This window comes from Pimephales promelas, chromosome 3 (genome assembly GCF_988280905.1).
Source record: "Pimephales promelas chromosome 3, fPimPro1.hap1.1, whole genome shotgun sequence".
In the NCBI taxonomy this organism is placed as follows: Eukaryota; Metazoa; Chordata; class Actinopteri; order Cypriniformes; family Leuciscidae; genus Pimephales; species Pimephales promelas.
The window spans coordinates 21,923,698-21,937,069 of NC_142771.1; the positions used below are offsets into that span (position 1 = coordinate 21,923,698).

Here is a 13,372-nt window from a genome sequence, read left to right on the forward strand (position 1 = left end):
TTCTAGGGAAAACATTGTTTACAGAAGTGAACTCATAACTGAGCTACTGACTAATGTAGGACGCTGACAGGATTGGGGCAATGTGACCAGACACTGAAGGACAAGATACAAACAACTACTTTACACATGCAGAATTCACCAGCCAAAGCTGGACAGAACCAGATCCAAGTAACTCATTTACATGGTTAAGTAACTTTGAACTGTGTCCCTCTCGACATCCGGCTCTATATCCAAATATTATTATCATTTTAAAAGAAAGCCTCTCACTTACTGAACCAGCATGGAGTTTAATCACTCTGATAAAGTCTGTGACAGCTACAGCTCTTTTTGATGGTCACCAGTAGGTTGAGAACATTAGTTAAACAAGCTTTTAATACTGGCGGGTATCACGATCACAGTCTTCCATCTCATTTTTTTTCTTTACCTGGAACAGCAAGACGCAAGTTTTGCTGAAGGGAGACGGCCAGCTGCCGGGTCAGGAGTGACGAAGCCATGTGTAGAACTCACTAAGGCAGAGATGAAGAGTAAGAGAGAAAGAGAGAGACAGCACACTGCCTGCCGTTCACCTTCCTATTACTTCACCTGGGGAAAAACAATGAAAGAGAAAGGTTACAGGGGTGGGAGCCCAATATAGATTACTGAAGGTCAAATGTCACAATCAAAGACATTCTGGAGGATAATATAATTTTCAGGTCAGAGGAGAAATAATATCCACAATTTTATGTTATCAAGGTTGTACAGTTATACATGTATTGTTTAAACATACTATTATACAGACTATTCATTTTGTTAAAACAGAAACTACAAAAAAAAAATCATGACCACAAAGTTTTAGCACAAATATTTACAGATCACTGTTTGCCATTGGTTGGACAGATAGTCCTGCCACAAACCTACACCATTGGATTTAATAATTGAACTACATTGGCATGGTCGGGAAGCTCAAACAAGTGTTATTTCTGTTTTAATATACAGTAACATTTTTGTTTTATGTATATTTTTAATTTGCTTTTATTTTTATACATTTAGTTTTCATGTTCATTTAGTTAGATTTTAGTTTTTTATTTTGTCTTTTTTTCAGGTTTTATGGTATGTTTGCATGACACCAAAGTGTACAGATAACAACGTTGTTAAAACACTCTCCATTCACACGGATCCACGAAAATGACTAAAAATGCTGTATTATGCTGCCAGGCCAGTAGTTGGCGATGTCACTTTGTAAAAATACACAACTTTCCTGTAGCCTGAACAAGCAATTTGGATCTGCTTTCGAACAAGGCTCACGATTTCCGTCTCTGCAAGATTCAGAAGGGAATGATTCAGATTCCTCTTGGTACAGCTACTAGAAGACTTACAACTGTGAGACAAGTTGCTCACATCGCATCTACGTCATCAATCTCAGTTTGAGGCTGTGCAGTGTGCTCAGCTCTCATGAAGCAAGTGCTTCTAATTGACTTCAATTTTCTCCATTGGTATCAAAGTCACTGTGTCCATTTCTTTTACTGTCTATGCTTTCAAATGGTGCTTGAAAGTGACTCCCACACCTTATTGGACTGTACTTTGATACTTTTTTGACGATTCTAGTTGGTTGCAGCAATCATTTAAAGAAACATGCATTGAACATGGGGGCCTTAAGAAAACTTTCCATTGCACTGTTCTGTAGAGGGTCAATCATTCATCACATTAAGTAAAACAAAAGAATTTAGTTCTGGTGTGCAGCAAAAGATTGCTGAGCTTTACAAAATAGAAAATAACTAAAGCATTGAAAATCTTCATTTACACCATCAGGGCAATAATTAAAGGGGCACCAGACAACAATGCTGTTTTTGTCAAACAGCGACCCCTAGACAGTGGTGGAATGTAGCGAAGTACAAATACTTCGTTACTTTACTTAAGTACATTTTTCACGTATCTTTACTTTACTTAAGTAGAATAAATAGTGCATACTTTTTACTTTTACTTCGTTACATTTTGCAGCAATTATTATACTTTCTACTCCACTACATTTCTACAACTTCTGTTACATTTTCATTACATTTTCTGATCAGTTTTCCCCCTGCCAAAACGTAATCTGACTGTCCGTTCGTTGCACGTTTGTCTCACCAGTGACGTTTGGTTGCCATAGATACATCAACTAAATGCGTCTCGCACGCAGTGTGTTTATCATGCAATTTATACGCGAAAATGTGTTTTTACATGCATAGGAAACACACCATGTGTAATATACGTTTGGTTAGGATTATGGCAAGCCAAGAGGTTCAGAATTACACCATAAATTAATCGTGTTTACTGCCAAACATAGTTATTAACATATAGTAAGGATAAGCATGCATGGCTTATATTGCCTAATTGTAAGCTTGTTTCAGAAATGGTGACATCAATTTTTTTCCATCATTATTGAACATCATTATAGGAGTATTAGGTTGAATGTTTTATTAATCATTAGAAAATAGTCATTAAGAGAATCAATTGTTATGCAAGTACTTTTACTTTTAATACTTAAAGTACATTTAAAATCAGGTACTTTATACTTTTTACTTAAGTATGGTTGTCATTGTGTTACTTCTACTTTTACTAAAGTAAATATTTATCTGGTTATTTGTACTTTTACTTAAGTACTGAGATTCAGTACTTCCTCCACCACTGCCCCTAGAGTAACTGAGAAGTACTTGTTTTTAACATTACTGTCATAAATACCACTCACGGAGGGAATGATGTGTAACATCGTATACAATAGTACATTGTGTTTGATTTGTCGTTTAATGAGATCTAATATATGTTGTTAGTGGTAAGAATTTTCACGTGATTAAATACATATCCCCATGAACTTTAATGGTCCAGAGGAAGAACTTCTGCCATGTGTGTCACAGGTTCTGGGTTCTAAACCTTCCTTACTAATAATATAGTTTATTTTCCTCATCAACACCGATTGTTTATTAGTGGCTGTATTTCAAGCAGGGACATGTTTTTTGTGCATTGGGTTTTGTGATTTCACCGTAATGAGTTTCTCAGTCCCCGCAACGGATTGAGCAATGAGCGCGCGTTCGAGACGTCGAGACGCCCCCCATTCAATCCGAAAGAAGTCATATAACCATTTCAATAACTCTGAAGCTGTTAAATTAAGCTAAAATAACTGCATAGTGTCCCTTTAAGAAGATCCAATAAACTAAAGATGTTACGAATCTGCTAGGAAGAGGATGTGTGTCTTTAGTCTTAATGCACAGCGAGGAGTGAAGTTTCACACAATGTAGATTAGTTTAGTCTTGGAGACACAAAGCCTAAAAAAAATAATAATCAAACAGCACCTCACATGCTGTTTGGGAGAGTAAAAATAAATCATCCTCTCTCATCCCAAAAAAAAAAAAAAACATACAAACAAAAAAAAACCCCACCATATTCAGATGTCAGACACGACTGGAACTTCAAAAGGAACAGATTTCTATGGGCAGATGGGAAAAAAGAAAAAAAAACTTTTTGGCAGCAAAGGTAAAAAAAAAGGACCCCATGCACATGGATAATTATAGCACTGCATCTTTAATGATGTGGGTCTATTTTTTTCCTATAGGTTCTGGACATCTTGTTCAGATATGGTATCATGGATTTTAGAGATTCAGTATTGGGGAATGGTCTCTGATCTCTTTTCAGGTGTTCTCCAAACTCATCAGGCATTATAGGAGAAGACTCATAGCTGTTATCTTGTCAAAGGGAGTTCGCAAAAAGTATTTAATAAAAGGGTGTCAATAATTATGACATTTATTACATAATGTGATTTACTGCCCATTTTTAATCCTTTTACTTCAATGAAAGGTTCGATTTTTGAGAATGTTTGAATGAAAGATCAAAAGGATAAACAATGCAGATTTATTTTTACCGCCATCTTTGATCATATTTACCAGGGGTGCCAATAATACTGACCACAACTATACTTATATTTTATTTTAGTTTAACCCTGACTCAAACACACTGAGGAATATTCAGAAAGCACCCCAGAGACTCCAATTTTCAGAGAAAACAACCTTCAAACAGCTTGTCTCTAAAAATAGTTGCATATCTATTTGTTTTTTTTTTAATCAAAAACTGATTAACAACCATATTGGTGTAAATCTTAAGCCACTTTCACACAGAGATTCCGGAAAATACACGGATAATATGACCCGGCATTTGTCCCGGTATTGTTTGATTTCGGTTCATTCACAATACCAGTGATTAGACACATGACGTCAGGATGAGATGTGTAACGTAAGCGCCGAAAATATGTACACGCACATACCGTTCCACAAAGCTGGTGAACGATCTCAGCTTCATTGCGGATAGTGAGGAGCTCCTGGTCTCTGCTTCGTTTGTTCGTCCCTTCTTTGTTGATGATGAAAACAAACTTTCTTCTAAAATCAACAGAGTGGCGCGATGGTACGAGCGTCATCACTATGACACACCCCCTTACAGCATTGGTCTTGGCTTTTTGTTCACACAGCACACGTTCTGGCAATGTTACTATGTCTCCAACCCGGCATCGATGCCGGTATCAATCTCGGGTCATGTTTGCGTTCACAGAGAAGGCGTTCTGGCAATTTCCAGTCAATTTCCTGGGATCAACAGGCTGTGTGAAAGGGGCTTTACAGTCTGTAGTGTGACAGTCCTGGGATCAAGCTTCAGCAGCACCACAGACAGTTCCTCTCTACTTGAGCAGCAGGTTCAGCCATGCCCATCAACCCTGTCCTACAACAGTGGTCCTGACAGTTGGCCCTCATGCCTCTTAATTAAAGCATGTTTGATTGGTGTTAATCACAACATGGCTTAGTCCCTCACCGGCCTTCAGATGATCTTTTCGCAACTGCAGAACCATCACAGCCATTTCTTGGGATGGAGACAAGTGACTAACTACGTTACTTTTGAGTACCACTAAACCTTCCCAACAGGCAGGGTTCAGGGAACTCGAGCACCACTCGGTCACACTTTGGCGTAAAGATTAATTGGGAAGAATAGTCCTGCCTAAGGGAAAAGCTGATGCCTGAGGGAATCCCGACATATCTTCAGCAATTATAATGAGTGAGCATATGCTTAGGGAAGGAACAGCAAGGTGACATTATGCAATTATTATGCACAGAATGTTATTAACTGGAACAACAAACCATGTTTCTGAAGCAATATCGCTCCTGCTCAGTTCAAATGTCATGTTTCAAGTCTGGACATTGATAGCCTGTGAATCAGTCTTCCAACTCTATTGAAAGGAAGCTAGTCTAATGCATTTGCTTGTCCTAGGAATCAATTCAGAGGGGAGACCCATAGCATCTTTATTAATGCGCAGGAGAAGAGAAGCAGAAAGTGCATCTCTGTTGTGCTACACGACGCTTATGCAACTGAGGCGGCAGAAGCAAGAAAAATCCAGACACTCCGTCTCTCTGAAGCACTCCAACCAGACGGCTCTTCGACCGGATAGAACCGGTTCTGAGAATGTGTGTTACACAAGCCTGTTGTCATGCGCCTGCGAGGATGCAGCAGGCAAAATGGGTTAAACTAGTTTGATGGTTGGACGACTTGACTGATGGAGCTGATTTTCCTTTCTTGAGTGAAAGAGACTAATTTCATTTCATTGACAGAGAGAGAGCGGAGAGATGAGTGAAAGCTGATGGGAAAAGAGGAGTGTGGATACATCTTTGAAATGATTTATTGTCAATGCATTACATGACCGCTTCATGACCAAGTGTAAATTAGTCTTCAGTGTCACATGATCCTAAGAAATCAGTCTAATTTGACAATTTTCTGCTCAAGTAATATTATCATTAATGTTTATCACTTGTGCTGATTAATATTTTTGTAGAATCAGCGTTACGTTTATTCAGTATTAGTTGAAGAATAGAACTGTCAAAAGAACAATATTTATTCGAAATATAAATCTATTGTAACATTATAAATGTCCAATTTAATGCATTCATGTTGAATAAAATGATCAATTTATTTAACTAAATCTTTCTGACTCTAAACTTAAACGGTAGTGTCCATGATTTTTTTCATGCAAATTTATAAAATTGGTTTTCTGTGACATTTTTAACACAGTTGTCGAGCTGGCAAACATTGACGTGGATTTGTCGAAATTTCAAGAATGGCTTGCGAAAGGACATTTTTCATGATATTGTGCGTTGTTTTCCACCTAAAGAGTGTTCATCGTGAATTGATTTCAGCATGTCACCTATGTCCTTATAGCGCTTTATACAATAGGCTACAGATTGTTTCAAAACAGCTTTACAGTGATAACAGGAAAATTATGCATTTTGGCCCTTGTTCAGCTGAAGTCAGTTCAGTCAGTGTTGATTCAGTTCTGTTGTAAAGATCATAAATTATTTAATTAGTTCATTTCATCTATAAACCAGTTCTGCAAAAAAATATGTCACTGTCCAGCTCAGTTCAGTTCTCATACAGTACAGTCAGATCAATAAATGTTGAATATTAAATGTCCCCAACTAAGCAAGCCAGAAAAAAAACCTTGGAGAAACCAATCTCAGTCGGGGGCCAGTTCTCCTCTGGCCAATGAACCAACAGTGTATGATTATGATTCAGGCTGCATCACAAGTAAGAATACATTGAATACTATATATACACACATTCAAGCTGTTTTTCCAGTTCTTTTTGCAAATTAAAAGCCAAATAAAATATTATGTTGTACCTATTTTAAAAAAAGCAAAAATGTAAAAAGTTTACATGTTTAATTAAAGAAAAAAAGTAAAATTAGTGAAAATATTGGTAAGGGAATACATATGAACAACTGCCTGATTCATCCTTAATGATAATAATAATAATAATAATAATAAGAGAAACTGTGAAGGTAATTAAAGACTGGAAATGCAACAGTTCTAAGTTCATTCATGTCACTTTCAGCATTAAAATCAAACCAGCACTTATTGCTCAAATCACATGACATCTGATTCTCTCTCAGCTAATCAATATTCATCAGGGGTCTCCGCATTGGCGCTGTCCGGGGGGATCATTTCAAAGCGAACAATAGCCGCCTATGCTGGATTACACAACTCCGAGCCACCACCACCAATTCCTCTGCTCCTGATCCTCTCAGCTCAGAGTGTGAACTAAAGCTAGCGCTCCACAAGAGCAATTAGCAACCGCTCCAAGCACGGCGGAGCCATTTTTAAAATGCAAATTATTCCTTACGTTACGCAACACCATTTTTGGGAGCAGCTCCCCTCGGAAAAGGAGTAACATCCATAGAAGTAAGCAAAAAGACATGAAAGAGTTCACATATTTGTATTCAGGATGTATTCTGTAAAGCTCATTTTTAAACTTCAGTGATGACAAATTGTGATTAACTGATTTTTACCTGATCATAGTGACCATAAAGATAGCAGAGATTATTTGGGTTAGCACTTTGGGAAATAATCAACATCATAATCATGATCACCCGCACATGAACTTTGATCTCTGGCTAGCGATAACATTGAGCTGACTAAAGACACTGAGCTGTCAGTGCAGAATATGAGCACGGTTCATTGCACAAAATAGCTACTCATCGCTAACCCTGTTAAAGCCTATTGGTAAACTTCATTACACCAATTCCCCTCTGCATGATTTAAACAGCCTACTAGGTCATGCACAAGTCATTCTTTGCTACACTCAATCATACGAATGTGGTGAAGGGTTTTCCTCTATTATTTCATTCAAAAAGATAAGAATCTAGACTGGATATGAAAGCTCAATGAAAAGATGACTAATAAAAAGATTCAGTCAAAATCTGAGAGGTTATGTTGAAATAGACATAAAGAGTCTTTAATCAGTCTATGAAAAAGGGGACATTCAGTGGGATTGAGGAGGTAAAACATCTGACAAATACTGTAAGACAGTTGCCAAGAGAACCAAGGAGGAAAACAATTGTACAACTGGCTGTCTTTCTCGTCTAGACGACAGATCAACCTTTGTGGGGAAAAAGCTGTGGCGCTATTAAGAGGACAAATCTTGGTTAAGAAGCAATAGGCCAGGTTTAATGCATCAATACCTCGAGAAAAATAATTGCATGGCGTATTCATTTAAAAACAAAGCATGACGTAGAGAGTGTTGCAGAGCTAATAACAACATGCATCTTAATAATTGGAGAGACATGAAGCGCTCAGCATTAGATGGGAAGGTGCTATGAATAACAAATCTCACATACAGTACATGTACAGACAAATCAATGTGTGGGTTCAAAAACATTCAGCATTCCTGAAAACCTGCTCTAAAAGCTTATTCTAGAGGTTTATTCTATCAAGCTTTGCACTATAAATCTACACTGTAAAAATTAATGATATTTTACAGAAAAAAAGCTACAGTAAAAAAAAAAACTGTTAATTGATTAGCTGTAGTGATAGTAAAGCTATTTAGTATAGTATTGTTTAACATTGCATTGTGCTGTTTTACTCTAAATTAACAGTTTTTGTAAGTAAAAACAAGAATTATCTTATTTTTTGGTAAAAACAGTAAAAGTACACTCCCAGAAGTCTCTGAATGACACATCACATTTGATTAAATTATATATAAATCATTTTGTTTAATATTTTTACAGCATTTTTTTTCATGTACATTAGGGTGTCCGTAGCTTTTTGGGGGGCTAAAAATGATCCAAAATACATATTTGAGAAAATACAGCTAGCCAGCTAGTTTTCAAAACTCTCTGCTTGCCATTGCTCGATTTAAAGCAATAAACTTATAATAATAATGTTTTTAATCCCAGAGGTACTGGTGGATTTCCATGGAATATTTGAGCATGTCACGTCAGATTTGTACACATAAAGAGTCTCGGAAGGAAATTACATTTAGTCACGCAATGCTGACGTTGTTAAAGAGCCCCTATCATGGATTTTTGAAAATGACTGTTCATATGGTGTGGAATATAGCTCTAAGGGAATGAAAACATCCTGCAAAGATTTATATCTGAAAGTGCACCGTATATAAAGTTATTGTCTTTCAAAAGTGAGAGTCGACTCTGAGTCTATGAAATGAATTGTTTTTTGAAACGAGTCATTAACTGTTACATCGTGACATAGAGAGGTCATTGGCCCAAACAACTGCACCCGCAGACTTGAAGTGACGTCTAGAACACATTCAAATACTTCAGCTGAATCGCATCATGTCGAGAGGACGCTGTATTCTACATTGCAAAGACAGTTCAGCCACTTGTTTCCATTGTCCAGGGACGAGCATGTGAAGAATCAGTGGTCAGAGTTCATTTTTGCAACAGTATAGCCCGAACCTTGTGTTCTCATCATTTTAATGAAGAATCATTCAAAATTAAAAAAACCTAAATTAACTCAAATGTGGATTGGCAAGCCGGTTGTTCCCGAAGGAGGGCTCAGTATCCAGTGTATATGGATCAGGTTCGTCCTTCTCCGAATCACAATCTGTAAGTAATATTAATAATGTTTGCTGTTGTGTTTTCTGTAGCATGCTCAATATAGTTATATTGTGTTGTGTGTGTTGTGTACACTCCGCGCAGCTTCTAAGCGGGGTAAAGTTAGTTTTGTTTTTGATATTCACCAGACATTCACTGAAAAATGGCAATTACCTCCTAAACGACTTAGCCAAATATGACTTCGCTCTATATAATAAGCAATGCCCTTCGAAAGCCGCCGCAATGTGAGTTTCGCCGGGAAAGCTCGCTCTTGACGGAGACGCGAGTAAGGGACCGTGTGGAAAGTGCACTTTTTCTGACAAGTTTGTTCAAACACTATATACAATTTTCAACACTTGACAAGCTATAATCCTGGTTATGGGCGTTCCGTTGCCGACAGTCTCTGCCTACGGTTTACCAATAACAACTGACTGGGTCATTTGACCAATTGCCACAGATTCGCGTCACTCAAAGGAGGTGTTTGGGAAAATGAATCGTCGAACGAATCATTTGGGAGTCGTTGAGCAAATCAGTTAAAAATAAAAGCATATTATAAGACAAATAAAGTGTTTTTTTTTTATCCTTGCATGCACGTTAAACTGTTTTTGGGAACTCCTAAAACAAAAATAGGAACATTTCAAATGCTATGATAGGGGCTCTTTAACATTAACAATTTGAGAACAAAGTATAATTTGCACGGTTTTGTGTGATACTGTATGATAACTTATAAACGACTGTTAGTTTTAATCAGCGCAATTTACTGCAATGTCAGAACCAGAACAACAGTGGATGTTTCTTGCTAGTTCAGATGACATTTTGAAGTGAAAATAATTATGTTGGTCAATGGTCATACTTCCAAAAAGAATAATCTGTGATTCTGAATGCCAGTATCCACACCGGCACGGTGACTGACAGCCTCACACTCTACTCAAAACATTGTGTTTATCTACGCTGTACCGTGTCGAGGGTGTTGAAGTACAACTCAAGTAAAGTTGATAATCCTGCGAATGACTGCAAGAGGAAAAACGCCGGACTGCAGCTTTAACATTATTGAAACATATGGCTAGGAGTAATTAAATATACAGGCACCAATATGCCATCCCGTAATACCAGAAAAATTGTTACCAGTTTTGATTGCATTTGTGAAAATTTGACTGATTTTTTTTTTTTTTTACAGTGAGGATAAATTGTCCCTTGTATTCAGTGTGCAAATGAAGGACATTATTGTAGGAGAGATTATGATACTGGATACTGAATGACAAAGCATAAACCAAGAGCAGCTGAACATGTAAACAACATTTCACATGGATGTTTTGGAAACAATTCAAAAATATAAATTGAACAGCTTGTGTATACAAGTCAACTGTTACTGAATATTACAAGCAAAATTAGCCTTTTGAGTTTTAAAGAAACAGACTTCTCTGATAATAGAGCCCATATTAATGTGTTACGGTTCAACTACAGTTCATCAATAAAAAAATGTTTTTAATCCGTATTTGTTCCTGTTTTTCATTAAAATATTTAGACATCCTAGACATCCAAACAGATGCAAACTAGATGCATAAGAAAATATATCTTGAATTATTTTATTTGTTTAACCCAATTGATGTTTTTTTCAGGTTTAGAGCAAGTTTAAATCTAAAAGAATAACTTATTCTATGCAATTTATATTCTCTAGAAAATTGTAATACTGAAAAACAGGGCAAACATGCCGTTATGGACACACTCACTACGACTAAAGATAAAAAAAAACACTAAACAATTAAAACAAAGTTGATATAAGGTGCATTTGGATGACAGGGGGCTAATGTTGATTTTGTCAGAATCAGCAGACGTAACAAACATGAAAACTTACAGCACACAGAGCAGCTGGTGGAACGGAGAAGCAACAGTATCCGGTTCCGACTGGATCTAAACCTGTCAAACGGTTCTGCGAGCGAAAGAGACGTATGGAGAATCGAGACGATGCAGCAGTCCACCAGTCTACAGTCCCACAGCGCTGCAATGTTTCATAAGAAACGCGGCTGTGTTACAAAACAAGCCAGCTATCAGCTCACAGTCTCACACCTAGTCGTTCCTGCAGCGATACCTCTAAGGCACGATAAATTATGAATGATTATGAATTACAAAAACAAACCGCGTGCTTATTCTCAGCTTCGAAAGCGATGTAGCATCTCTATTTCGCAAAACGGTTCGCTGCTGCTGTAATGATACTTAATGGCAATTATAGACTTACCTTTATGTTTATTCGCTGTACGGGAAGTGAAATCTAGCAGGTTCTTAGTGGAAGGAGGAAAAAGAAAGAAAAGAGTGCAGGTGTGAGGAACACAAGCAGACTTTAAAACATCATTAGAAGTCTGGCCTTTTTCCCGAGGGGAGGGTCTTGCTGGGGGATCCGCCGACTTCAGCCAATAGAGAGAGAGAGCAGCTCCCGGAAATGTCAGCTCCCTTACACTGAGCACAGCTGTATAGCAATTCAAATGTTTGAATTTTGCTTTTGATTAATGTACTAATTATGCAATTGTTTTTGTTTGTTTGTTTTTTGTAACCTATGTAAGCATAGGCGTATATGCACTGATATATGAATGGTTTATTTTTGTATGCATAGTATTGTTCCCTATTTGAGTTTGTAAATTGATACTGTTTCAATAAAAAAAAAATAAAAAAAGCTGTATAGCAATTCATATTTCCCATAATGTAGCTCCATTCGAGAAGGATTTGATTAATTTTCTTCACTTAAAGTCCCCGTGAAATCAAAAATGAACCTATTTACTTTGTTAGCGCATACTTGTCTTGTGGTGAACAATTAATCCGTGCAAGTGAATATATATTAAAAAAATGTTTTACCTTAGTAATCTTTAATCAAAATCTGAAAAGTTACTTCCGGTCTGGAACGGTTTCTTTTTCTGATGAGGTTTCACAGTTTGGGTGGGGAAACGCTTAACCACTCCCCTCAAACCGTTAAGGCCAATTTATACTTCTGCGTAGGGTGCGCGCAGTAGGTACGGCGTAGCATACGCACAGACGCGTCCCATTGCGCGTACCCTTCGCCGTAGCCTGACGTGCACCTCCTCAAAAACAAAAACTACACGTCGCGACGACGCGGACCGCAAGATCGGTGATTGGTCGGCTTGGTAGCATCGCATTTCCTCCTACGCATTTCCATCACTGTCTATGATTTCCACACGTACCATCTCCTCCGACGTCTTCTCTCATTTCTGCCTTTCAGTTTTAGTAATTTCACTAAAGTGAACTGTTTTTCCACCTCAATAAGCTCCAACTCCAACATGATCCACTCTCTTTCAATCGCTATTGCTTGTAGTAACACAGTAACACAGTGGAACATTAAAACTCTCCGCCGCCAACTAGCGTTTCGGAGCAGTACTGCAGAGCAACAAGACCTGAACGCAGAAGTATAAATGCTCATAACGGCGTCGCCTACGTGCGTAGCCAACGCCGCACATTACGGCGTACCCTCGACGCAGAAGTATAAATTGGCCTTAAGCCTGTTTTATGCTTCTGCGTCGAATCGACGGCGTACCCCCGCAGACCCCTATCCGTCGACGCGAACCCCTCTCCGACCGCCGTAGCTCGACGTGCACCTCCAAAAATGTGTAACTACGCGTCGAGGCGACGCAGACAGCAAGGGCTTTGATTGGTCAGATTATACATCAATTCAGGAGTGTAGCTTTTCCGATTTTCCCCTCCCGCTATTAGCGCTATTTTTAACATTTGCACCCTCGTTCTGATAATTATAATACTCTTATAAAGAAAGTAAATAAACAATTAATCTAAAAATAAACTGTTTTTTTATTTCATTGTTAATATATATGTCTATATTCTTTTCTTTCTTTTTTGCTCGCAATAAACTTCAATCAATCAATAAATCAACGTTTGTTTTGAAACACAGTTTGTTATTTATCAATACAATGTTCACGGTTACATCATTGATAATACAGTACTAACCAAGTCTGCCACTGGACACATTGTATCCTGCCATAG

General features: G+C 37.8%; 1 protein-coding gene across 2 annotated transcripts in view; it reads right to left on the reverse strand.

The window, feature by feature from the left end:
• Positions 1 to 11,741, reverse strand: part of abat (4-aminobutyrate aminotransferase) — a 28,253-nt gene extending 16,512 nt beyond the window's left edge. The window contains exons 1-3 of one of the 2 annotated variants that reach the window (XM_089128485.1): positions 11,607 to 11,741; positions 11,226 to 11,369; positions 425 to 582 (exon numbers count right to left, since the gene is read on the reverse strand). In XM_089128485.1, coding sequence (XP_088984611.1) covers positions 425 to 494 — 70 coding nt within the window. In that variant the 5' untranslated portion in view covers positions 495 to 582; positions 11,226 to 11,369; positions 11,607 to 11,741. The remainder of the gene's footprint in view (positions 1 to 424; positions 583 to 11,225; positions 11,370 to 11,606) is intronic. The other variant, XM_089128484.1, reaches the window with a different exon arrangement.
• Positions 11,742 to 13,372: the final 1,631 nt, after the last annotated feature.